This window comes from Desmodus rotundus, chromosome 4, assembly GCF_022682495.2.
Source record: "Desmodus rotundus isolate HL8 chromosome 4, HLdesRot8A.1, whole genome shotgun sequence".
Lineage (NCBI taxonomy): Eukaryota > Metazoa > Chordata > Mammalia > Chiroptera > Phyllostomidae > Desmodus > Desmodus rotundus.
In genome coordinates, this window is record NC_071390.1 from 89119897 (window position 1) to 89147641 (window position 27745).

Here is a 27745-nt window from a genome sequence, read left to right on the forward strand (position 1 = left end):
TAACAGAAAGTTGTAGTGAATTCTATATTCAAAAGGAAATTATATATATGTTTAAATATTTGTCTTATCTGACTTAAAATGTTTCATCTTCATATATATTTAATTTATATCTTTCTAATTTAGTTATTTCTTTCTTTCTTTGTATACAGATATGCAGTATGCTTCACAAAATGAGTTTCCAAATGGAAAAGAAGTTTCTTCAAGAAGTCAGAATTATCCTAAAAATGTAGCTAAAGCAAAACTAAAACAGAAATGTTCCATGAAACCACAAAATGGTTTTAACAAGAAACGTAAAAAAAATGTATTTAATCCAAAGAGAGTTATTGAAGACTCTGAATATGATTCAGGTTCTGATGTCGGTAGTTCACTAGACGAGGACTACAGTAGTGGTGAAGAAGTGATGGAGGATGGCTATAAAGGTAAAATTCTTCACTTCCTTCAAGATGCTTCAGTTGCTGAACTTACTTTGATTCCTCAGTGTTCCCAGAAAAAGGCTCAGAAGATAACAGAACTCCGGCCCTTTAATAGTTGGGAAGCTCTGGTAAGGCTACATTCTTTCTCCCCCACTCCCTGTGTGTGTGTGTGTGTGTGCGTGTGTGTGTGTGTGTGTGTGTGAGATTCACAGTACCGTTTATAGTCAAGGTGTCTTCAGCCCAGGGAAGCATAGATGGGTGGCCTTACCCTGTTTAGAGTCAAACATTACTTTCATTGTAAGCCAATAGTATTTCAAATAGTGTCATATGACCTAATTTTGAATGAATTAAGGGGTGATTTTCCTGAAAAAACCCAAGCTGATTGGCTGGGCATACTGTCACTCATTCTTTTGCATAGAAACTTGGTTCATTTCACTGCAGAAGAAGAAATTAGAGCTTACATTTAGGAAGGAGTCGTTTCTAGCCTGTTCTGATCTGTTACTGCTGAGGAACCATGCAGAAAGCAAGAATGTGGCAGAAATTTAACGACAACTACTTGAAGAGCAGTAGCAACGTCCAGAGGAGCTCCATGATTCCAAATGCCAGCCTAAGTGTTTTATGCTTCATCACAAAAGAAGCCATTGTTTATTTTCTTTTTCTTTTAAAAGTGACAGCTCAATCTCTAACATGTTTTTCTTGGTTAAACAACGCAGCCATTTTATGGAGTGTAGCAGGCTGCAGCATTTTTAATTGGAAAGATAGAAAAGTGTGGAAGCCTAGAATTCAAGCGTTAGGTGAAGGGAAGGCATAAGCACTGGTAAGTACACTCTGCATGATCATTTTCTGGAATTTGATTTCCTACAAACAAGTTTTATTCAAAATACCTGTATTTTGAGTTTTATAAATGTCAATAGTCAGCAAATCTTATTCATATAGAAAAATGTAAGAAGTCTTGTTTGTTAAATTTTGCTTCAACTTTTGTGAGAATGTGGGCTTTTATGGCATGGATTATATATAGGCCATGCTGTGATAGCAATATGGATTGTTATTTACAGCTTTAGAAGATAAACTGACTCTTGATGCTTTATAAATAAATGTTTAGGAAGTTTTTGTTCCCTAACTTAGGTTGCTTTTGTGATTAATTTTATACTTGTGACAAACCTATGTGAGCCTAAGTTCCCTGGACAAGTGTCTTGAAGTGGTATTATGGAGGGTCCTTGAACAATGGTTGTAAAATAATTTTTTAAAAACTTGTAATATTTGAAAAATATACAAACAGAATCACTAGCATTTCACAGCTTTAAAACAACATTCGTTTTGCCTGAAGCCTGTGCTTTTCCAGAGAACATCTGTCAAAGCAGGCCCTTTCAAAACTTGTTCAGCTTTGCCTGAGTGATTTATTTGTTAAAATATTTGCTGAAGGGCTTTCTTGTTCTTCTTTTCTGCTTTTCTTATTTCTTTTCATCTTTAATGGTCTCTCCTGTGTTATTACAGAGCTGGGTTGCTCAGGCTTGTTGGGATTCTAACTTATTTAATAGGAATGCAGTTATCTGCTCTGGTGTGTGTAGTCACTGCAACTACTTGCCCAAATATCTTACAGTAAGAGTAAATTAAAGCAGAGTTCTATGTGCCAAATGCTTTTAAAAATATTCAGCAACTTAACTTGTAGAAAACACATTTCCCCTACTAATTAATTGGCATAGTTTAAATTAGTCTTAACATGAATTTGTAGATTATGTTACCTGCCGAAACTTCATCCCCTTTCTAAAAATTGTACACAAAGACTGTATTTTTTGCTAACTAGGCATGTAAGTGTTGATTTTTTTATGTGGCAGTTAAAAAGTAAACTTGCTACTTGAATTCAGTGAATACTGGGCTTTGCTGTCCTGAAAAAAGTAGGTAAATGAAGAGGTTTTGGAAATAAACAGTTAAAATTAGCAAGTCAATGTATATAATATAAGCTTTTGAGTTTGGATTAGAACTTTAAGCTTCTGCTTTCAATTACTTTAGAATTTTGAGTATGACTGATTATAGGGCAATTTAATATCTTAAAATTATCAAAGAAAAAGTTGAATATTTTGGTAAAAAGCTGTGTAATTTACTCCTTCCCTGTTAATCAAAGAGGTTTGATAATGTACTTGTAAACAACTTCAAAATGAAACAAAAGAAGAAATTTACTTTTGTTTTTATAGCTACTGTTTTTAGAAATTCCTATGAGAATTAGTTGAAATTTTAATTACATTACTCAGTCATAATGAATGAAAATTACATTATATGTTAAGAACAGCATGCAAAAGTTAAGTAAACTCTTAACCTTATTGTTGAAGCTTATTTAGTCTTAAGGATTTAGAATTTGGTTATTTTTTTTATTTCATTAAAATGCATAGTGAGCCAACAAATCATTTACACATACATTTTATTTATGATTTGGCTAAAACTGATGTCTCTATAACATTGATAGGTTAAATGCAACCATGAGAATTTTACTGTCCTATTTTATTTTTAAAATAATTCGAATGTGAAAATTATGTTAACACTGCCTTTTAAAACAGAATTTGAAAAGTCATGCATCATTATTAGGACTTTTTTGTTAGAGAATTACACTTTTAAAAAATCAAATAAAATGCTCTTTCACATGTTCTAGTCACCTTCATTTTACATGACGAAAAGTTGGTTATTTAACAAACTCAGTGAATTGAATGTTTGCAGCCTTATACCCATTTTTTTCCTTTGAATGAACACTTAAATATTGTTAAGTTGTCTTCATAATTTTTTCATTTTACTTATTTTTCTGCTTAGGAGTAAAGTATGTGTTTATTATAAGAAACCACATCATTAAATCATGTAGACTTTGGAAATAGAGCAAGCCAAAAATGTCATTAGTTTTAAAACATGTACTGTTAATGTGGTAAAATTGGGATTTTTATTGCCAAATTTCACACATCTGATGGCATCAGTTTACTAACCACTTAATTTTTGATTGCCTTGTGCGAAGTAGGGTAGAGATGCTATTATATCTATATGCTTTATTCATGAGTAACTGATTCATGAATAGCTCAACCTAAAAACTTCATGTGTGCATCTACTTAACATTTAGATCAGTATAGATACAGTTTTTCTTGACTGTTAACCAAGCAACCTAGGTTGAATTTATTTTTTAGTTTACTTAGTTCTTCACTGAGCTGTTCCCATCTACTAGTAACTTAGAACACAGACCACAGGTTTTCTTTTTTTGCCTTATTTTCATCAATATTACGAAGTTCTGTCTAAATCTGTCATGTGAAGCATCGCAATGCTTTCTTCCTGATAGGATGTCTTCAGCAAATTTGTGTATAAGATCACAGTATTCAGCTTTGTTTTAATTTTTATGAGTTTGACAAACATTTTTTAAAAATTATAAATTTATTCTGAGTACTTTGTAGGGTGCTGACAGGTATTTATTGCAATGAATAAGATTAGTACTCTGTCTTCTATACTGTTACTTGTTAGATTAGGAATGAAATCTACGTTTAAAACAATTTCCCCCTTCCTGTAGGAATTCAGTGTTAGTACTGTAAGAGTGACACACTGTGGCAAGAGAGAGGTACTTCAGTTTATGACTATTTTTAAAGGAAAAAGTTCTTAAGACTGATACTTGAGTTTCTCATCAGAGAGGTAGTAATCAGGGCCATATTGATGTTCTTTTTTTAAAAATGTTATTAATTATCCAGCAAGTAGCAATTACTTTTTTTTTTCTTTTCTTCCCTCTGGAAAAATAACTTTATCATTTTTTTAGAGAATGATTTGTTTTCCTTGTCTAAAATTAAAACAGTGCTTGCAAGAACAGAGAAGAAAGTAAAGCGTAGTCAAAATTCTACCAAAGATTCCCACCACGTAATAATTATTGAGCATTCACATATTTATACATACATTTTTGTATTTCATGTTATGTAAATAGGATCATTTTCTATGTCATCAGTAACTTTAGATTTACTAGTACATCGTTCATTTACAAATACGTTGTATTTGGTAAGTTTGGTGAAGCAGAGTAACTTACAGGATTGTTAAGTGCTTTTGTCTTTAGAAAATTGCAACAGAACAGTAGAGTAGATTCTTACACCTTTCCTTAAGTACCAACACCCATGGGACCAACACCTGTGTTACCACACCCTCTCCACCCCACACACACACACCTAGTGAAGATATTGTGAAATTAAATGTTAGGGTTTTAAAAAATATTTTGGTTTTTACTATTTATGCATGTATTTAGATTAACAAGTTAAATAATTCTATAGGCTTTTTACTGCCCCTTAATCCATATCTATCCCCTTCCCCAGCCTACTTTCCACACTACAGATAACTTCTTTCACTTTTTTAGTCTGATTCTTACCACTTTCCTATCTCTAGGTAATACAAACATAGAACTATTTTTTGTTTTTCGGTTGTGGGCTTTATCTATTGACATAACATATTGACACTCAGGGACACCATGACATTATTGTAAGGTTAGCTCTCTTCTCGGGGTCTGTCTCACTTCATGCGCCCGTTCCCAGTTTTCCAACCCTACTGACGTGAGTCAACATGGTGAATTCGGAGGTTTTAGTATCTACATTGTTATGACTAGGTAAATGCCTTTCAGAGGTGAGCCATGTAGAATACTACATGATTACTTTATTTCCTTGCTCACCATTTTGTTTTCTCTAGTTATTAGTCTTGATTTTTCTGTGTGCTTAGTTTTCTGTATAATTATTACTTCAACTCTAAACTCCTCCCCAGCTGCCCAAATTTCCCCTCACATTTTAGACACTTCAAGTATCCTGTCAGTTTTTATGTTCTCGAGGAAGTGTCTTTTAGAGTCTGTGACCTGCCCTGAATTAGACTGGTGGGATTACAGGCCAGCTGGTCGCTGTGGCCTTGGGTTCTCCTTTCCTTGACATCCTAAGGAATCCTGTTGTCCCTCTGGTGTTGAATCTTGTTTCTGAATTTCATTCATGCCTCTTCATGTATTTCCCAGGAGGTGGTTAAAGCCAGATTGCCTGGTTGGGGATCCCAATTTTGATATTTTCTAGCAGTTTATATAACCTTAAGCAAAGTCTCTGTTCCTCTCTTTCTTCATCTATAAGTGGGGTGTAATTATGGTACTGACCTATGGAGAAGTCTAAGGGTTAAATAAAATAAAAGCCCATTTAATTGCGTGGCTCTTGGAACATGTTAACTGCAGATAGCCACAATATTTTGTACTGGAAGCATTGTATACAAGGTCTGTCCAGAAGGTATCTGGCCACATAATATGAAAAATAGAGACATCTATTAAAGATACAAAATATAAGAAACATTGTATGTGGGACAATGATGCCTCAGTCCCCTTCAAAGTAGGCACCTAATACGGTTCTCCTAGTTGCCATCAGCTGTCCTGTCCTACTTTCCTGAATCTCATCCATGGTCTGAAATCTCTTCCCTTTCAAAGGTGATTTGAGGTTTGGGAAAAGCCAGAAGTCACAGGGCACCAAATCTGGGCTGTAGGGGGTTTGAGTCATCTGGGTGAGTTTGTTGTTTTGCCAACAACTGCACAAATGTGGTGCATGAATGGGCATGTTGTTGTGATAAAGTTGCCAATCACCAGTTACCCATAGCTGGGGCCTTCTGAATCATCTGAATATTTTCCACAGAGGAATGTTCAAGCTTAATGCAAAATTTGATGCAGATTCATTGCTGTACTTCCTCAGTCATTTTGAATGTGATGGCCACACAGTACACATGCTCACTCGACGTCATCTACCTCCCCACTGACTAGTACAGTGAAGTCATCATTGTTCATGTGTGAAGAGTCCACTTTTCTTGGCTGCCAGAATATATTGATGTCACGCAAAGTGTTCTCATTATATTAACAGTGGCTGGACCTTTTCTGGACAGACCTGATACACTATTTGTTGTTCTCTGCTTCTCTCGCAATATCAGTTCTAGTCATATTGAATCAAGTCTTTTTTTTTTTTACTCTCTTTAACCTGCTCTAGGCTTTTAAACAGATTTTAAAAAAAGAAAAAAGGCTGGTTACATTACCCATAGTATATTAAGACTACATTTTCCAGCCTCTTTTGCGATAATTTGGCAAAGTTCTATCCAGTGGGATATAAGCAAAAATATATTATGATTTTGGGGAAGCGTCTTTAAGAGGGTCCTTTCTTCCCTTGGTTGAAATTTCATTGTGATAATGGGAACCACATATGGAGGATTTTGAAGAATAAAGTAGAATTACTGATTGTGGAACCACTATACCAGATCTGAACTGCTTCCTTGGGTCCTCATTTACATGACAGAGAAGTAGATTCGTGTTTTATTTACACTCCTAATGTTTTGGGTTTACTATCACTCATAACTGAGCCTGATTCTAATAGACTCATCATTCAATGAAACTTTCTCCTTGAAAATTAACCTGCTGATGTTTTACATTCATGGGCAGCCTATCACTCTCAGGTAGATCTAAATTTTAAACCAGCAGCAATAATTTGGGTCATCTCTAATGATGGCTGGCTTGTTGTAAGAGAGGCGGTATAGGGAGAGTGGGTAACCCCAGACAGTTAAATTTTAAAATTTTGAATTCAGAAATTAACCAAAACATCAGGTTCAGTTAAAAATCTCAGTAGCCAACTCAAACTGTTGCAACATTCTAAAATGAGAGTTGCCTTTGGCACTTCCCTTCATTACCCACACAACATAAAAATCAGGATCGTATAAGGAACCAACCACCACCCCCCGCAATGTGCTCATCATGAGCCTCAGTTACCAGCTTACGTCTGATCTTGATTCATCTAATACCCCCATCTGCTTCCTTCCATCTCTTACTATTTTTAAGCAAATCTCAGACTTCATTTTATCCCTAAAAATTTAAATACATACTAAAAAAAGGGGTTTTTTATCCCTAAAAACCAGAATAACATTGTCACATCTAATAAAAATCATCAATAATTCTTTAATATTAGAAAATTTCCATTCAAGTGTTCAAATTTCTAGTTTTTCATAAATGCTGTAGAAGTTGTTTTTTTGTTTGTTTCGCAGAGTTAAGAACCAAATAAGGTTCACATATTGAGATTGCTTGATAGGTCTTGTAATTCTTTTAATCTATAGGTTCCTCATACACCTATCTCTTTTTCATTCTTTTCCTGTAATATCTTTTTATTATAGGAAAAACTGGGTCATTTTTCCTATAGCTTCCCAGTCTGGACTTATCTGATGAAAACTCCCTGTTATAGCTTAACATGAACACGTTTTTCTGAACCAGTTATTTTCTGTAGAGTTATAATTAGAAGGTTAAAAGCTCCCACCAGTACTATATAACATGGTTAGTGTTGTATTTTTTCATCAGAAGACAATAGTGTCTGTGTTTTTCTTTTTTGTAATGTTAGCTTATCTCTTCTCTGATTCTGATCTAATTAATGGATCATCTGTGAGTCAAAATGGTTCTTTCTAATTTCTGGCCATATTACTCTAAAAGGACTTCCTAAATGCTAGGTTATATTAGTCTCCTTTCAAAAAAGTGCCCATGAAATTTGTTTTTCTTTGTAATACCAGTCGTTACACCTGAAAGTGTTTGTTGCTTGTCTTTTCCAGTGACCCTAAGCCACTTGAGGACAGGGACTTTGTCTATATAACAGGCACCTTCACCAGTCAGGGTAGTACTGGCTAAAAATAGGAGTATAGTAAATGGCTGCAGTTTGGTTTTTGTTTAACTTTTAAGGTCTTAAATTTTTACTATTTGGGAAGGTACTAGTTATACTGAAAAGAAAAGAGTATGGATTTTAGAATCTCCTGACCTTGCTTTGTGATCTTAGAAATTGAAGTTTAGTTCATTCATCCAGAGTTGATGGACTGATCTTGTAATTGCTCTGAGGATTTAATGAGTTAGTGAATAAAAGATATCTAGTAGTTTCTGCACATGAAAAACACAGAATATATGTTCCTCTTTATTTTCTGGTTATTCTTGTTGGTTCTCTCACACACATATACACATCACAAAAACGCAGATACTACATGTAGTCATGAGATAGATTTTTTTTGTTCTAATGGAACCCCCTTAAAATCTTCAAGCCACTGATTCTCATGTATCCTCCTGTTTACATATAAATCTTTTCTCTGGAAAGCACAGAGCAAGGTCACTTAGTAAAAATGTAGAGTATAGTATGCAAATAACTTTATATTTCACAATGCTATCTTTTGAAGTGGTAAATTTTTGTTTTATTTTTCAACCCTGTAGTACATTAATAACATGGATTTGGAATAGATTGGAGATTTTATTTCTTACCAACTTACTCTAAGTTGGATATGAAAAATGTATTATTATAAACTTCATTTTTATCGAATTATCTTAGTATATCCTATAAGCTTTGAATTTCTATTGCTTGTGATTCTCTGAATTTAGTAAAATTATAGGGATTATTTAGAGTTGTTAATGTGGTTCTTAAACTTGAAAGCAAATGCTAAATAAGATTCACATGAATCAAAATCATGTGTGGTTTTATCCTAACAGATAATTTTACTTTATTTTCCTTTATTCCATTCTGGATTGTGGGATCCTGCCCCCTCCCCCCCATGCTTTCAAACCTCTGTTTGACTTGCTAATCCTTTCACTAAAATATTTTTTATGATTTTTTTCAGCATATATTTTTTCAGCTACCTATATGGAAAATTTTTGATTCTGTTATAGCTTTTACATTATGAAGTATTCATTGTGTCCTCTAGAAAGCTGAATACAAATACATTTTAAAAGAATTCTTTGAATATTTATACAAAACAGTTATATTGAAAATAATTTTTAGAACATTTTTTTCAAATTATTGAATTCGTCATAGTTAACTTTTGATTCATGCAGTATCTTTCCAAGTAATAATCTCAGTTTAAGAATAAAATATCAAATAACAAACAATAATTGACATTTTGAAAGCTTGACGGACTGCACTGATGATAGGTGATGGAGAATATGTTTTAGGAAGACTAACCCTATAGTAATATGTCGTAGTTATAGGGAGTGACAAAAAACAGCAAGAGATCAGCTACGCAATTACTACAGTTTATATTATTGCCTTTGGTAATAAGGCGAATCTGAGATTTGGAAGACAAAACATGAGACATTAACAATTACTTTGGAGTTTTTTCTACAAGCGAATAGCTACCAGGGTCAAAGTAACAAGTGTGGAATTGTGCATTTGGGGAGAAAGATATTTTATGTCAGTATGCAAAGTTTGAGGTGACAAGATTATGAAAGTGAAACATGGGTATTTAAATGTAAACATAAAGAATCATGTTTTCTTAGTACTTGATTAAGGTTATTAGGAAAAGTTTAAATTAAATATTTTTCCTCATAAAGAAGTTAAGTTGGTACTGGCTTTCTCTTTACTAACTCTGAACTGTTCAATTATTTTCTTTTTATACCATAGTTCACAAAGATGTCCAAAACTAATGGCCTATCAGAAGATTTGATATGGCACTGTAAAACCCTGATCCAAGAAAGGGATGTAGTTATAAGGCTTATGAACAAATGTGAAGACATTTCAAATAAATTAACAAAACAAGTTACCATGCTTACTGGAAATGGAGGTGGATGGAACATAGAACAGCCCTCCATTCTGAATCAAAGGTAATATTTGTTGTATATACCTATTCATTATTTTACCTCAGTTGCATAAAATTTCTGAAATTATTTCTGTAATATGCCTAGGGAACTTAAATGTGGAAGTGAAATGAAAACTAATGTCAAAAGGGAAACCCAGTGTTTTCTATAAGTGGTATATGAATTGGTTTTCATTGATCTCTTGCCTCCCTCCAATCAGGATATTTTACTCCATCATACCATTACAAATTAGGTAGAGGAAATATTACAGTCTTATATAACCACTGTTTTCCTTGACTGATGATAGGTGATTTCATGAATAGTCACAAAAACTGAAAGGGTGGCTTTAGATACCCCTTTCCAAAATTTGGTACTTCAAAAAATTAGCTGCTTACTAGCATCAGTGTAAAAATGTATATATTAGCTCAATTTCTTTTTAATTATAAATAAAACAAAATGGTTAAAATATCCTGTATTTATGATTAAATATTTTAAATGCTTTCAAAAGCCCGGATTTGTGAATATTTTTTTAGGGTAGACACATCAAAAATGAAAAAGACACTTTCACTAAATAGATGACATTAGAAGAAATTATAAAAAGCACTTTTAAAAGGTATATTCTACAAAACTGTTACTTTTAGTAAATACGTTGTCATAATTCTTGTAAAAAAAAGACACTAAATTATTTTCACCAAAACATTGATCAAACAGTTAATACATATTAAAATAGCATTCCGTAATTGTGAACACTCCCATTTTGCATGGTATTGGAATATCGGAATGTAAGAGATTGTTTTGAACTTCTTTTAAAAGCTCATTTTGTTTTAAGTGGTTTGGGGACTCAGAACTGTTCAGAATACTTCCTTTTAAAAAAAAAGGTATAAAATTGTTTACTGTGGTGATAATTATAGTGGGAAAAACAAGGAAACAATCTTAAGTTCCAAAAATCAGAATAGTTAGAATAAATTATGGTATATCTATACTACGCAGTGTTATGAAACTTTAAAAATGAATTACATCTGTTCAGGGTATATTTCTGATAGGTATTCAATAAGATTAGCACTAGGTTCTCATTAAAATTAATTACCTTAGTGATTATTTACTTCTGGTAGTTCTCTAAGTTCATGATCAAAGCATATTTGCTGATCATTGGTTAATTAAAAGTCAAGGTGTGGTTACTGGCCTTTAATAGTAAGCTACAATCTTTTCTGTGCCCTTCTAGGGTGCTATGGGATGGTGTAGGGAAACGTGATGCAGTTCCCACAAAGAAGCTCTTTTCTCTGTTGCATAGAAAGAACTATGGCCATGTCAGCAAATCCATCTCCTAAAAGTGTAGTTGGAGCTGCTCCTTCTTGTTCTACAGCATTGGATATGGGGAGTTCTTCACTCTACAAGACTTACCCAGTTGAGTCTACTTTATCATAATTTGGATTTTAAACAATCAAGTGCTTTATTGCATTACTTTAAAAAAAATTTTCTCTTAAGTCCACATTTACAAAGTCCTGTTATTTGTAAATAGTATGATCAGGTAATAAACTATCCTTTCCATTAGATTGAGGATTTTTAACGGAATATTTAATAGATAATAAAAGTAGGGGAGTTTTTTTACGTGTTTGTTTTTTTAGTTGGATCTAGTCCAAAGTACAACTTCTAAAAACCTGTGTAGATAGTTTCTATAGAGTATTTATAGATGTACTTTTAGGGGGTGAAATTTGTTGTTTTGGTTTTTGTTTTTAGCCAAGGTAAGAGTTGGACAAGCAATTTTACTTGTTACTCTGGCCAGGCATCGAGATGTCTGTGTACTTCTTAGTATACAGATATTGAAAGTAGTTCCCTTGCCTTTGGAAAGGATTTATTAGCACAAAGGAAAATCTTAGACTATACTGGTGAATAAACCAGTCTTAACAGAACAAATTCTTTGTAGCAAAATTATATTAACTGTTTATTTTCCTATTACAAATTTATATAAATTATATAAGAAGGAAAACTGCCCTTTAGAGATAAAGGAAATAGAGATACAATAACTCCTCATAAAAATAAGGTCTTTGCAGGAAAAATACAAGATTTCTCATATGTATCTCAAAATCATTACACTCATAACTTGATTTTAAAATGTCAAAACTAAAATTACCTGATATTAAAAACAATATACAATAAGGGAAAAGGAAAACAAAAAACCTTAGTACATCTCCTATTTTATTCTAGTCGTAGATATATAGCCATTTCTCAAGCTTTAGCAATTTATCTAAAATTTATTACCTCTTTTAACTGAAAAGATTTTTCAGTGTTCAGTATAAAACATTTAATCGTATGTTCTGTCTTTCTGGGCTACATCTAACAAGGTCCTTTTGATCTTGTTTTCCCTCAACTTGACAGGGTGGTTCCCTACCCTGTATCTAAACAGTCGCTATGAAACCATTTGACAGTGCCATGAGTGCAGATCAATACTGCAGGTGTGATTTGACTAATTCAGAGTACAATGATGTAAATATTTGAGTAGCTTGGATACTAATTTTAGTACAAGTCAATGTTGTGGCAGTACTTCCAGCAGCCATGTCATACTTACGGAGCATAAACCTTTGGTTACTTAGCATCCTTTATCTCTTTCATTCGAACTACTTGAAACCAGGCTCTCTAGCCCTGTATTTCTCTGCATTTAAACTCAAATTTAATACATTGTGCGTACTCCTCCTCTTTCTATTCCAGGGTTTTTTCTGACAGGAGATTTAAAACCAATTTAATTTTTACACTGAGGAGAAACCATAGTAACTCTTAAGGGATTTTCCCTAATAAAACAAGTAACTTCAAAATAACATGCTGCCTCATTTACTTTTAAATGTCTTAGAAAACCTTAAAATGTTAGGTTTTTTAGTGGGAAGTTAGAAGACCTGAAAGATACTTCTAGGTCCTCTATTGAAAAGAGAGCACTTAACTAATTCAGAAGGCCTGGGCTGTAATTTTTATCATTTGGGTAATAACCCTGGCAAATTACATAAGAATTTACATAATGCAGATATGAAAATCGTGGAGAACTGTAGAATGTCAACATAAATGGAAGAAGGTATAATTATATACCATCTAAATATTAGAACTGCCCTAGGGAAAAAACACAGCTGCCTTGTTTTAAAAGTTTATCACAAGTGAATTGGGTTTAAAAGGACTTTTTAAACTACATTTTCATTGATCCTTTTACACTCCAGAGAAAGAATCTGTGATAGACATCACTGTTGTGATAATAAGCAATGGAAAGTTGCTTGTAATTTAGATAAATTTAGCAGAGGTGCAAATATACACATACAAATACTTATATTTTAAAAACAAATATTTCAAAGCTATTTAATGTCCTGATTGAAACAGCTACCAGAGCTGTGTTGCAATTGTGGATGAAACAATTTTGAATGAAAAATTCTGTATAGTAAGATTCTTCTCAAAATTCCCTCATCACTTCTTAAAGTTTTGTGTGTAGTGAATATTTTAATAGATTTGTTTTTTAACTTGTGTTGGTAATGAAGAAATTTAATAACTTTTATTTGTTAGGAACATTTCTTGGCTCTTTGTGATTTACAGTGGGATAGCATGTTGGCCCTTGAATGCATTTGTAAGGGATGTAATATGCCCACCTCATCAGGTTTCATCATTTTCATGGAAAGTGTATGGGACTAAAAAATAATAGAGATCTCAGTTTAGACCATTGAGTGGGTGGGTGAGAGAGAGAGAACTCTTTCATGTTTGCTGTGTAGTGGCAAGAGGCTGAGCACTGGATCGATCTGGGAATGAATATCAGCTCTGCCACTGCCCAGATGGATTTGGATAGCTGTATGGCCTTGAGCAAGTTACTTAACTTCTCTGAGTGCCAGAGAACTCCTCATCTGTGAAATCGGGATGATAACAGTGTCTGTTTTATGAGGTTGACTAAATGAAGTAATGATGCGTAGTATCTGAAATACTGTAAACATTCCAGTATTAGCACTTATCCTCACCACTGTTGAAGCAGAAAGAATTCATTTGGATCTGGAAGTTAAAGTATCTATGATAATGTGTTGTATTTATTATTACTTTTGTAGTGGCACAGAAATTAGTTTGTCCAAGAAAGCAATGAACTTTAAAATGAACTTTAAAGACTTCAGCAATACTGCCGATTTTTCCCCTGTCTATACTTTTAATTTTTTCAAATGAGAACTGTTTTGTGTATTGCATACCTCATTGTTGAAACATAGATTCTGATTTAAGAAAGCTGTCATTCTATCCTACATCTGTACCCCTTTTCTAATTAAGGTGTCTTGATTTCAGAATCTATCCCTTAACCATTTATTATGACATACTTATGTCCATACCCCTTCCCTGTCGGCAGGTAGGATGGGGTAAGAGGAAACTCAGGGGACAGGATAAAAAGCTGGAGAATGGGAGGCATGGCCTTGTCCTAGGTTTTCCAGGTGTATGGGTTGTATGCCATCCTAATGAGAGGAGAGTCAGCTCCCGAGTGAGATGGATTTCCTGAGTTAAAAGCTTAGCCATATACTTTGTAGCTATGCAACCTCAGGTTTATCATCTGTTTAAATGATGATATTAGCTATTTTTATAGGACATTAGAGATTAAATGAGATAATGTTTAAAAATGATGTATCTGTGTGTCTGTATATAACATGTTCAGTATGTATCTGTTACTAGTTTTTTTTTAATATATTTATTGATTATGCTATTACAGTTGTCCCATTTCCCCCCCCACTCCACTCCATCCTGCCCATCCCCCTCCCTCCCACATCCCCCCCCTATAGTTCATGTCCATGGGTCATACTTATAAGTTCTTTGGCTTCTACATTTCCTACACTATTTTTACCCTCCCCCTGTCTATTTTCCACCTATCATCTATGCTACTTATTCTCTGTACCTTTACCCCCTTCTCCCCCTCCCACTCCCTTATTGACAACCCTCATGTTCTAGTTGTTTGCCTAGTTTGCTCTCGTTTTTGTTTTATGTGTGGTCGTTAATAACTGTGAGTTTGCTGTCATTTTTACTGTTCCTATTTTTGATCTTCTTTTTCTTAGGTAACTCCCTTTAACATTTCATTTAATAAGGGCTTGGTGATGATGAGCTTCTTTAACTTGACCTTATCTGAGAAGCACTTTATCTTCCCTTCCATTTTAAGTGATAGCTTTGCTGGATACAGTAATCTTGGATGTAGGTCCTTGCGTTTAATCTTGGGTAATGTAATTATGATGTGCCTTGGTGGGTTCCTCCTTGGGTCCAGCTTCTTTGGGACTCTCTGAGCTTCCTGGACTTCCCGGAAGTCTATTTCCTTTGCCAGATCGGGGAAGTTCTCCATTATTTGTTCAAATAAGTTTTCAATTTTTTGTTCTTCCTCTTCTCCTTCTGGCACCCCTATAATTCGGATGTTGGAACGTTTCAAGGTGTCCTGGAGGTTCCTAAGCCTCTCCTCATTTTTCCAAGTTCTTGTTTCTTCATTCTTTTCTGGTTGGATGTTTGTTTCTTCCTTCTGGTCCATACCATTGATTTGAGTCCCAGTTTCCTTCTCATCACTATTGGTTCCCTGTACATTTTCCTTTGTTTCTCTTAGCATAGGCTTCATTTTTTCATCTGTTTTTCGAACAGATTCAACCAATTCTGTGAGCATATCGATAACCAGTGCTTTGAACTGTGCATCCGATAAGGTTGGCTATCTCTTCCTCGCTTAGTTGTATTTTTTCTGGAGCTTTGAAGTGTTCTGTCATTTGGGCCATTTTTTGTTTGTTTGTTTGTCTTGGCGCATCTGTTACTTTAAGGGGCGGAGCCTCAGGTGTTCACCTGGGCGGGGTAATGCTGGTCACTGCGCTGTGACGCTGTACGGGGAGGGGCCGAGTGGGAGCAATGGCGCCCGCCTCACTCTCCTCCGGCTTTCAATCCTTCACTCTGGTACCCACAATCAAACTGGGCCCCTCTGGTGCTGGTTCCCGAGTGGGTGGGCCTGTGCACACTCTAGGCCCCTGTGGGTCTCTCCAACAACCTCTCCTGTGAGGCTGGGAGTCTCTCCTGCTGCCGCCCCAACCCCCAGGGGCGCTTTCAATCAGAGGTTTGAGGCTTTATTTCCCCCGTGCTGGAGCCCTGGGTTGCTTGGTCTGCTTCGCTGCCCACCATTAGTCTGGTTTATCTGTGGGTGAATGTGGTGCCGCAGGGTGCTACCCGCCACTCTGCCTGCCCCACTCTCCGCCACTCTGAGTCCGGCCCTCTGGGTTTATCTGTGCAAATGTGGGGCCGCAGAGTCTTGGCTAGTGCTCGGACTGCCTGCGCCATCCGTCCCACACTCCGCCAGTCTCAGTCCCGCCACAGCCACTCGAGTCCTCTCCACCCCGGTGCCCGTCTCCACCCCTCCTACCGGTCTGGATGAATGTTTATTTTCTATTTCCTTGGTGTTGGTCCCCCTTGCTGTTCGATTCTCTGTCAGTTCTTGTTGTGCGAGGAGGCGCAGTGTGTCTACCTACACCGCCATCTTGGTTCCTCTCCCTGTTACTAGTTGTTAACCGCTTACACTTTTAGAAAAAACTATTTTTTTCATCCATTATAACCTCCCATATTACATTCTAAATAAGTTATTCCCTGGGGTTAATTTGTTTACTTGTTTCAAGTTAAAAAAGATTTTTCACAGTTGCCTGCTACTTTCTCCTCTCTAATGTTCGTTGATGTCTGTCAAATTTACATGTATACATAATTCAAACATAAATACACAAATACATGTACCACTGACATGAGAGGTGCTTGGCATTCATTCAGAAAGTGTTTATTAAATCAACCTGGCAAAGTAGCAGATTATGCTTGTGTTTTTGTCCTCATACTTTTATATGTGCTAAAATTCAAATCAGTATAGTACAATTTTCTAGCATAAATATTAGCTTAGAAATATGTTATGGTTATATTGTAGTTATTTAGTTAATTTGGTAATATTACATTATGGCTGAATATGGGAATATTTTTTAAATTCTTATTGCCAGATGAAATAAGTCAACAAATGCAGAATAAGATTTGACAAGATAAAAAAGTATACTCTATTTTGGGCTCATTTTCTTAAGTAAGTATAAGTAGTTCATAAAAATAAATTATACTTAGTCCAGTCTCTGTGTGTATTGTAAACCTAAGTCTCATGTGAGAGAACTAATAGAAGTATAAATCTATAACATTTGGTAACTCTTTCTTTATCAGTTTATCACTCAAGCCCTATCAAAAGGTTGGTTTGAATTGGTTGGCACTGGTACATAAGCATGGACTCAATGGCATATTGGCAGATGAAATGGTAAGTAATAACTCTATTTCTCAGGTTTCTTATTAAACAGCATCCTTGCTGTCATTTAAAAAATGAAATTTTCCATTTACTCTGCAGTTTATTTTCCTCACCTCACTGTCTGTATCTCTCTTGCCCTCCCGGTTTCCTGTTGCTTGTCTTGGCTCGAGACTGCTCACTACCCCAACCCCTAGTGCATGTGGGTTCATTGTCTATCTCATCATCAAATTAATAAAGATATGATTTATATATATGTAAAATACTGAGATTGTACTATATGCGCTTTTCCATAGCTGCCTTAAACTTCATCATAGATACCTGTTGTTAGTAAATAAATGTATATATTTATCAGCAACTTCATCAACAACATTTCAGCTATTTTACTTTCACTAGATGTCTCAGAGATTATATCTTTTCCCAGATCACTTTTTGCTTGAACTAGACTTGGGAAGTTTATTATAGCCAGTAGTCCAGGTACTGTCACAGAAACTTGGTATTTAACCTTAACTGTCTTTCTAGCTATACTTTTTAAAAAGTATTTATTTAAAATGAGGCATGTTTACCCTGGCTGGTGTGACTCAGTGGATTGGGCACTGGCCCACAGACCAAAAGGTCACCAGTTCAATTCACAGTCAGGGCACGTGCCTGGGTTGCAGGCCAGGTTTCTAGTTGGCATGTGAGTGGCAACCATCAGTGTTTCTCTACCTCTCTTTCTCCATCTTTTCCCCCTCTCTAAAAATAAATACAATATTTTTTAAGGAAAGAATCATATTCTGTGGAGAAAGTGTTTATTGAATACATCTGCATTACATTGTGTGTTAATTTCCAAAATAAAAATTAACAGAGAGTGGTCTTTGTTCTCCAATTAACTTCTAGTGCTGTTCGAGTGCTTTGATTCTTTCCACACATGCATCATAAAGGTGCTATTTATCTGATAGAAAAGTGAATAGTATCTGTAGGATTTTGAAATAGGTATAGCAGTTAGATACAGAATATAGAACATCACACTTGTATAAAAACTGGACTGGGGAATTGAATCTGGGTTTTAAGTCCCAACTTTGCCTTTCATGGGCTGTCTGCTCCTTACCAAATAACCTAATCTCTTGGAGCCAATATTAGTAAAACATAATTTTTATGTCATAAGATTGTATTTGGTATCAAATGAGGTGTATTAGGTGAACCTGTTTTTGTAACTTGTGAAGGACAATGTTTATGATAAGTTAGTATCTTAGTCTGTTGGGGCTACCATGACAAAGTCAAAGACTGGGTGTCTTTAAGAGCAGAAATTTTATGTCTCATAGTTCTGGATACTGGAAGCCCTAAGATCAAGGTGTTGGCAGGTTTGGTTTCTCCTGAGGCCACTCTGCTTGGTTTGTAGATAGCCGGCTTTTTGGTGTGTCCTCACGAGGCCTTTTATCTGTGTGCATACATCCTTGTTTTCTCTTTTCTTTTAAGACAGGGACTGGGTCCCTACCTTTGTGACCTTATTTAACCATAATAACTACCTTAAAGGCTGTCTTGAAATACAGCCAGTTAACACTGGGGGTTGGGGTTTGAACACGTGAATTTGGGGGTGGGGGATTCAGTTCTTAACAAATGATAATGTTTATCTCCTCTGAGGAGCTAAAACCTTCTCAGTACCCTTAAAAAAAAACCCACTTTAGTTTTCTATTTAAAAAAATACTTTATTGACATATAGCTTGCTTGCAATAAAATCACAAATGTTCAGCTTAGGGAATTTTTATGTAATTTTCCCCATGTGATGACCTCCCAGATCAACATTTTTGTCACCCTAGAAAGTTCCCTGATTACCACCACCATTTGGGTACCTATCACCATATTAATTTTTTCTGATTTTGAACTTTATATAAATAGAACTATGCAGTTTATAGTGTTTATTTCTGGTTCTTGTGATGCATCACAAAGTTACTGAGATTCATCCAAGTTTTTGCATGTATCAGCATTTTCTTTTTGGCATATAGTTGTCCATAGTATAAATATGCTACAACTTGTCTATCCCTTGTGTTGATGTACATGTAGGTTACTTCCAGTGTTTGGCGATTACAATAGAACTAGTATGAACATTCTTACCCAAGTCTTTTTGTGGAAATACACTCTCATGTCTTCCGAATATATTCTTAGGCATGGAATTGTTGCATAATAGAATAGGCATACGTATAACCGCAATTAGTCATTGGAACATTGTCTTCTTTCCACCCAGTGTGTATTAAATAATGCTTTATGTAGATAGTTAGCAGAGTTGTAGCCTGTATATGCAATGCAAAGGTCTTTCATGTTAACGTATGTCACATTAACTAGCAGTTAAGATATATCATCTTGCTCATTAAACTAAGTTGTAATTACATATGGAGATTTGTTTCTTGTATCTGTCATTGAGAACTGAGAATCAGAAACAAATAAAACCAGAAATAGATATTTTTCTTTTGTATTTTCCAATATTTAAATGGATTTTTTTGTTTATTTTTACATTTCATATATTGTCTTTTGAACTTTTAATTTCAGGGCCTAGGAAAAACTATTCAAGCCATTGCATTCCTGGCATACCTCTATCAGGAGGGTAATAAAGGTCCTCATTTAATCGTTGTTCCAGCATCAACAATAGGTTTGTAGTGCTGTGGACAACCACACTTGACTGTATACTGTTTTCTGGAGGGAGAAGAAAAGCCATGTGTGTATGTGTGATTTCTTAGTGTGTGGAGGTGAATATTAACTTCTATCTTAGTCTGTTGACTAAGTTTTTTACCAGTTTTTTCTCCTTACCAGTTTTTTCTCCTTCATGTATGTATGTGTCTTTAGTTGTCATACAGACTTTTAAAGAAAATAACTCAAATATAAGTCAATTATTATAGGTCAAGGACCATTTGATTAAATTTATTTTCTTTTCATAATACTTAAACATTTTTAATGAATAACTGAGAGAAACTAAGTGCATTTAAATTTCTAATTAAACATTTATTGAGTCAGAAAGTATAAAGTTTCATCCCCACTCAAATTACTGTTACATTCTTGCTCCAGTGATTGGATTTAGAATAGATTGAGAGAATGTATTTATGAACATAACCAAAAATAACCAGTTTAAAGATCTTTTTAATTGGAAATCAGTAACCCCCTATAAATACAGTGTTTGGTTCTCTGCCCTTTATTTGATGCCACCTAAAAACCTCAAAATAATTGTAATCAGCAAGAGTAAAATTGGGAAGGCTCCGTGATTTTTTAAAAATCACCTTGTATTAATTTTTTTCACCTTGTGTTATTTCATAAAAGAATAATTTCTGGGCGAAACTTGTGAATCTGTGGTGTTTGTTTTACTGCACACACGTCCTGTTGGAGCAGGTGCAAGCACTGTCTCTTTTGTTTCATAGATAACTGGTTAAGGGAAGTTAATTTATGGTGCCCTACTCTAAAGGTGCTCTGTTACTATGGTAAGAATATGTCATTTTGCTTTTAACCTTAAAATTTCTTTAAAACTTTAACATACTAGTAAAGTGCAATAAGTATACTCAGTATGTGTATATTGTTTTAAATTCTAGGTTCTCAAGAAGAACGTAAACAGATCAGATACAACATTCATAGTAAATATGAAGAGTACAATGTAATAGTGACCACGTAAGTATTGAGAAAAACATTTTTGGAAAGAAATTTTGTGCCGCTCCCAAACTTAAAAAAATAGTAGTAATGTGAAGGAAAGTTTATTCTAAACACTGTGCAGCTAAAAAAATCGAATGACTTAGGAGGATTCAGGCATTTTTCAGTTCAGTGTGTGACACCAAGATAGCAGTTTTTTGCTAGTACATCAGGTGCCTGACAGTGGTTATAAAAGGTTTGGTCCACTTGATTGAAAGTATGGTTTTATAATAATATCCTCTGAGTTAAACTTAAAGTAGTATTTCAACTCATACAACTCAATAACAAAAAATAAACAAAGGACATGAAGAGACATTTCTCCAGAGAGGACATACAGATGGCCAGAAGACACAAAAAGATCCTCAACATCACTAATCATCAAGAAAATGTAAATAAAATCACAATGAGATACCACCTCACACCAGTCAGAATGGCTGTTTTCAAAACGTCAACAATTTTCTGTTCTGGCAAGGATTTGGAGAAAGGAGAACCCTTGCGCACACACTGTTCATGGGACGGAAATTGATCCAGCCACTATGGAAAACAGTACGGAGATTCCTCCAAAAACTAAAAATAGATCTCTGTAACCAAGCAATTCCACTTCTCTGTATCATCCAAAGAAAACAAAAACACTAATTTGAAGAGATAAATGCACTCTTAGGTTTATTGCATCATTATTAACAATAGCCAAGAAATGGAAGTAACCTAGGTGTTCATCAATAGATGAATGGATAAAGAACATGCAGTGTAGATGTAAAATGGGATATTGCACAGCAATTAAAAAAATGAAATCTTGCCATTTGCAACAACAGGGATGGACTTTGAGTATATAATGCTAAGTGAAATAAATCAGACAGAGAAAAACAAATACCATATGGTTTCACTTACATGTGGAATCTAAAAAAATAAAAAGAAAACAGACTCATAGAAAGGGATGGTTGCCATAGGGGAGGGGTGTGAGCAGATGGGTAAAAAAGGTGAAGGGGAATACAGTCAATAGTGCAATAAGTTTATAAGGTGACAAATGATTACCAGAATTAGGTTATCACATTGTAAGATTATAAAAGTCTCAAATCACTATATTGTCCACCTGAAACTAATACAATGTTATATACCAACTATACTTAAATAAATTTTAAAAATACAAACAGGCATTTCTTTTGAATATAATAATAAAGTAACATTTAAGATATTCCACCAAGATGATTTATATTTCTAGCTTGTAAGTAAGTATTAGTAATAATACAATGAAATCTCAGTGAAAATTTTGAGTTAGAATAGAAATAAGGATGGGAAATATAACCAAATAAGTTAATCATCACTTAGTAGCTATTTGGCATAAGTATCTAGCAGAGAACTTAATGCTCTCATTTATCATATAGGTTATTTCAGGCATATTAACTGTAGGGTTTTTTAAGTATATTTTATTGATTATGCTGTTACAGTTGTCCCAATTTTTTTTTCTTTGCCCCCTCCACCCATTACCTTCCTTCCCTCCAGCAATTACCTCCAACCCCTTAGTTCATGTCCATGAGTTTTATGTATGTTCTTTGGCTTCTCCTTTTCTTACACTATTTTTAACACCACCCTGTCTATTTTGTTCCTACCAATTAAGCTTCTTGATCCATACATCGCTTCCCCCATTGTCTTCCTTCCCCCTCCCAGCTGATAACTCTGGAAATGATGCCCATAACTATGATGCTGTTCGTTTTCTGGTTGTTTGCTTAGTTTATTTTTGTTTTTATTTTTTAGATTCAGTTGCTGATAGTTGTGAGTTTGTTGTCATTTTAATGTTTATAGTTTTAATCATCATCTTTTTCTTAAATAAGTTTCTTTAACATTTCATGTAATGATTTCGTGATGATCAATTCCTTTAGCTTTACCCTGTCTGGGAAGAATTTTATATCTGCCCTTCCATTTGAAATGATAGCTTTGCTGGATAGAGTGATCTAGGTTGTAGGTCCTTGTTTTTCATCACTTTAAATACTTCTTGCCAGCCCCTTCTTGCCTGCAAAATTTCTTTTGAGAAATCAGCTGTGACAGTCTTATGGGAACTCCTTTGTAGGTAACTGTCTCCTTTTCTCTTGGTAAGATTATCTTTTTGTCATTAACCTTTGGCAGTTTAATTAGGATGTGTCTTGGTGTTGTTCTCTTTGGGTCCAACTTAATTGGGACTCTCTGTGCTTCCTAGTCTTGCATGTCTACTTCCTTCGCCAAATTAGAGAAGTTTTCTTTCATTGTTTTTTTCAAATAGATGTCCAGTTTCTTGCTTTTTCTTTTCTCTTTCTGGCACCCCTGTGACACGAATGTTGGAACCCTTGAAGTTGTCCCAGAGGCTGCTTCTGCTATCCTCATTTTTGGGTTGTTCTCTGTTCCTGTTGTTCTGATTGGTTGTTTTTTGCTTCCTTTTGTTCCAAGTTATTGATTTACTTCTTCACTTCATCCAGTGTTCTGTTGTTTCCCTGTAAATTGATATTTCAATTAGGGAATCCTTCATTTCTGACTGGATCTTTTTTATGCTGGTTAGAGCCTCACTAAGTTCCTTGAGCATCCGTATAGCCATGTTTTGAACTCTGCATCTGATACGTTGCTTATCTCTGTTTTGTTTTGCTCTTTTTCTGGAGTTTTGATCTGTTCTTTCATTTGGGCCATGTTTCTTTGTCTCCTTGTTTTGGCTGCCCCCCTGTGCTCGTCTCTATGTATTAGGTAGAGCTGCTTTGACTCTGTGTCTTGGTGGAGTGGACTACTGTAGTAGGTGTCCTGTAGGGTCCAGTGGCACAGCCTCCCCTATCACCCAGGCTGGGTACTTGAGGTGTGCCCTTCATGTGGGCTGAGTACACCCTCTTGTAATTGAGCCTTAATTGCTGTTGGCAGGTCAATGGGAGGGTTTTACCCAGGCCAGTCAGCTGCAAAGATTGGTTGTAACCACTGACCACCAACCTCTGCCCTCCGAGGAGGATCAGCTATGCAGGGGCAGGGTGGTGGTGCTCCGATGTGGGTCTGTAGTTGCCCACTGGATGCACTGAGCCTGGAGTTTCCTGGGTGGTGCAGGCCAAGGTCAGCCCCCATCTGTGTTTTGCCTTCCTGAGCTATAAAGCAGTCTGAGAAGGTTGTCGGTTGTGCTGGGCATGAAGATTTCCAGGTGAAGCCAAGCTGTAAATCTAGGCTGCCTGCTGCTAGTCTAGGGTCTGCAACTCACTGAGACTGGTTGTATGATAGGATTTAGGGAGTTGTGAAACATGAGACAAGAGCAGTATTCATACCAAAAATAAGTTTGTGTGGGCCTGTAGGTTGGGTGGGGTGGAGTCTTTGGGGATCTCCAAGGCAGGTTAGTGTTAGCCAGATTGATGGCGTCTCAAATATGGCACCAGCCTGCCAGTTCTAAGGCTCTGTGGGGGAGGGCTCAGAAAAGGGACAATGGCCTCTCCTCACCCAGATGCCAGACACTGCATCCTCTCCCTGTATGCCACTGGTGCCCTTCAAGCTGCCACTCTGGTACTGGAGCTCAGAGGGGGTGAGTTGAGTACGTGAGTCCATGTGTGGGTTCTTTAAGAGGAACTCCTGGGGCTCCAGCAATTTCTTCCACTGACGAACTCAATCCTTACTGGTTTTTGCAGTTAGATGTGTGGGGACTTATCTTCCTGGCACTGGAACACGGCCTAGGGGTCCTGTTGTGGGGCTGGGACTCCTCACTCCTGAGATATTCCTCCCTAATTTTTATCCATGTGGATGAGAGACCAGCCCGTTCTGCATCTGCACCCCTCCTACCAGTCTCAGTGGATGTGTTTTTTTTTAATCCGTAGTTGTCAGACTTCAAATTAACTCGATTCTGATGGTTCTGAATGATAGTTTTTCTATTATTTTAGTTGTAATTTTGCTGTGGTTGTGCAAAGAGGTGAGCCATGCCTGCCTACACTGCCATCTTGATTGGAAACCAACTGTAGGTTTTGATGATTTCTTTCTACTGACTTCTGTAGGAAGCCGTGATTAGAATAATTCTTTCAAAATTCTTTTCTTCCTTAATAAAATAGACTCAATTTTTTTATCTAGTCTTGTACTGCTAGCTGCCATTAACTATTATATCTTGGATCTGCTAGTTTAATACAGTAGCATTATGTTCTTAATAGAAATGCCTTAGCTTAATGTCCTTTTTTCTGGTGCTGCTTAAAATATAATAGCTCATGAAGTGAAGTACATAAGTGCAGATTACATGTAAATTATGAAAATTGGCATTTTCCTCAGTGCATAGAAGTCTGGTTAAAGTATAACATTTAAATTTTCTTTTAGCTATATATGATAGCTTTCTTAACTTGATTACATGTACATCAATAGTTACTGGATAAAGTTCATTAGTATTTGAGCACCAACTAGTGCTGTCTTTTAGATACTGGCTATTAGAAGTGTATAAATAAGATAAGTTTACAAAGCATTAAATCTTACCAGCGTCCAGGCTCTTAAAGGTATAACCCTAGAGATTCCTTTTTTCTTTTGATGACAGGTATAATTGTGCAATCAGCAGCTCTGATGACCGTAGTCTCTTTCGACGACTAAAACTTAATTACGCAATTTTCGATGAGGGACATATGCTGAAGAACATGGGCTCCATTCGCTACCAGCACCTTATGACTATTAATGTAAGAGTATTTTGTGGATTTCTCCAATGATGATAACATTTCATGTTATGTATTTTAATATATAGTATCTTATATCACAGGTCAGCAGACTTTTTCTATGAATGGCCAAATAAGAAATATTTCATGCTTTGTGGACCACTTAGCCTCTGTCACTTGTTCTCTGTAGTTTTTTTTACAACCCTTTAAAATTGTAAAAAAACATTCATAGCTTATGAGCCTCAATTAATCATGATAAACTCTGAATATTAAATATATTCTCCTTTATCACCTCATAAAAGTGCCGTGGGGATGCAAGTTACCTACTTACAAAATTGTAACCATTAGTTTTACACATTCTGTCTTAAAGTACCATGATGATAATTTTTTCAAATTAGTAATCTTTCATTACAGAATGCTGCATTATTAATAATGGTTTAAATATTTTTCTCCCCCACTGAGGAGGGTGGACAAAGAAGGATGTGTCTCTAAAAAAAGTACTAATCTTAATTTTACCTTCATTCACAGGCAAATAACCGTTTGCTGCTCACAGGCACACCTGTGCAGAATAATCTGTTAGAACTCATGTCACTGTTGAATTTTGTTATGCCACACATGTTTAGTAGTAGCACAAGTGAAATACGAAGAATGTTTTCTTCTAAGACAGTAAGCATAAATTTATGTTTTCTCCAAGATATGTTACTTTGTGTTTCACCAGGGTCATTTTCTATTTTGTCTTTTTCCTTGTTTTCATGGTGCATATGCACTATGAAATTTAAGTAGTTGATATTCCTATCCTTGGATAGTTGGAAAGTCAGTCAAAATACAATGGGAAATGAATTGGTAACTTGTGTAATCAGTGTCTAAAAGTATTGGTTTTTAACATACTAAATTTTTGAAGAGTGACAATTTTAAATTAGTGGAGAGCTCAGATATATTTGGGGATAGTTTGATTATTGCTTTTTCTTTATTAAGATCAGTCAGGAAAATCAGCATTTTGTATAGGTAAACTGTAGAACTGGGCAGAGATTAAAAATTCTTATACTGGGACGTATGTCTTGAAATAAAAGTTTATAAATACAAAAGTAACAGTTTCTAAAAGTTACAATAAAAAATCCTTTTAGATGAAAATTTTGTTAATTTTCTGTTGATAGCTTAGGAAAAATACATTATAGTCTTCCAAGAACTCCTAAATTCTTCAGTACACCAATGTATATATAGATTCCTGACTCTCCTGTTCACTCATATTTTGTAAGAATTTTCTGTGATATTCTCCTACTACAATTAACTGCCTTTTAAACTCTCACTAGTGTATTTTTCCCACTTGATGGCCTAGCAGTTCATAGGATATGGAGGATTCCTATACATTTTAAAATAAAATTCCACTTTTTTAATTCTCCAAAATTAACAGGTTTTAGCTAGCAACTATCCCCATTTTTTAGACCACATGATTCGTATCATCTGTACTAGTTTTCTTTTAGGGGCATTTTCCCCAGATAAACACAAGTTTTTTACCCATCTCTGTCTCCCACACCCTTCCCCTCACCTTCTCTCTCAGTCTCTCTCTCTCTCTCTCTCTCTCTCTCTCTCTCACACACACACACACACACACACACACACACACACACTTTTTCATTAAGCTCTCTAAATAATCAGTAATGACTTCTGAAAACTAACCTAGTTTTCAGTTCAATTTTATTACCGTATTTTTCAGACTATAGGACGCACTCCCCCCACGTTTCAGAGGGAAATGGGGGTGCTTCTTATAGTCTGAATGTAGCTTACCTGGCTGGCGGGGGGGGAGGGGGAGGTTGGAGAAGGGCTTTTTTTCCTATTTTCCTCCTCTAAAATCTAGGTGTGTCTTATGGTCTGGTGCGTCTTATAGTCTAAAAAATACAGTACCTCAGCAGAATACCCAAATACATGTCATGAAACTTCAAAACATACACCGAGCTTTAAAAAGTAGATTATATAGCCCAGGATTCAAATGGGAAGTTCCATCTAGAATAGAGTTTCTGTGGAAAGCAACTCAAATTTTCATGTTGTGTAATATTGTCATTATGATCACTTAAGCAAATAATTTCTAAAAGGATGTGTTCTTATCTTACTTAGAAATCAGCAGATGAGCAAAGCATATATGAAAAGGAGAGAATAGCACACGCAAAACAAATTATAAAACCATTTATTCTCAGAAGAGTAAAAGATGAGGTAACTCTCCTCTGCC

General features: G+C 35.4%; 1 protein-coding gene across 6 annotated transcripts in view; it reads left to right on the plus strand.

Moving 5' to 3' along the window:
- SMARCAD1 (SNF2 related chromatin remodeling ATPase with DExD box 1) overlaps positions 1-27745 on the plus strand; it is a 101476-nt gene that overhangs the window by 58815 nt on the left and 14916 nt on the right. For 5 of the 6 annotated variants that reach the window (XM_024574808.3, XM_024574810.3, XM_045183658.2 and 2 more), the window contains exons 9-17: positions 150-541; positions 9824-10023; positions 17188-17278; positions 19790-19889; positions 20650-20709; positions 20818-20893; positions 25410-25545; positions 26050-26187; positions 27634-27729. In XM_024574808.3, coding sequence (XP_024430576.2) covers positions 150-541; positions 9824-10023; positions 17188-17278; positions 19790-19889; positions 20650-20709; positions 20818-20893; positions 25410-25545; positions 26050-26187; positions 27634-27729 — 1289 coding nt within the window. Of the gene's footprint in view, positions 1-149; positions 542-862; positions 1231-9823; positions 10024-17187; positions 17279-19789; positions 19890-20649; positions 20710-20817; positions 20894-25409; positions 25546-26049; positions 26188-27633; positions 27730-27745 lie in introns of those variants that run through there. The other variant, XM_045183659.3, reaches the window with a different exon arrangement.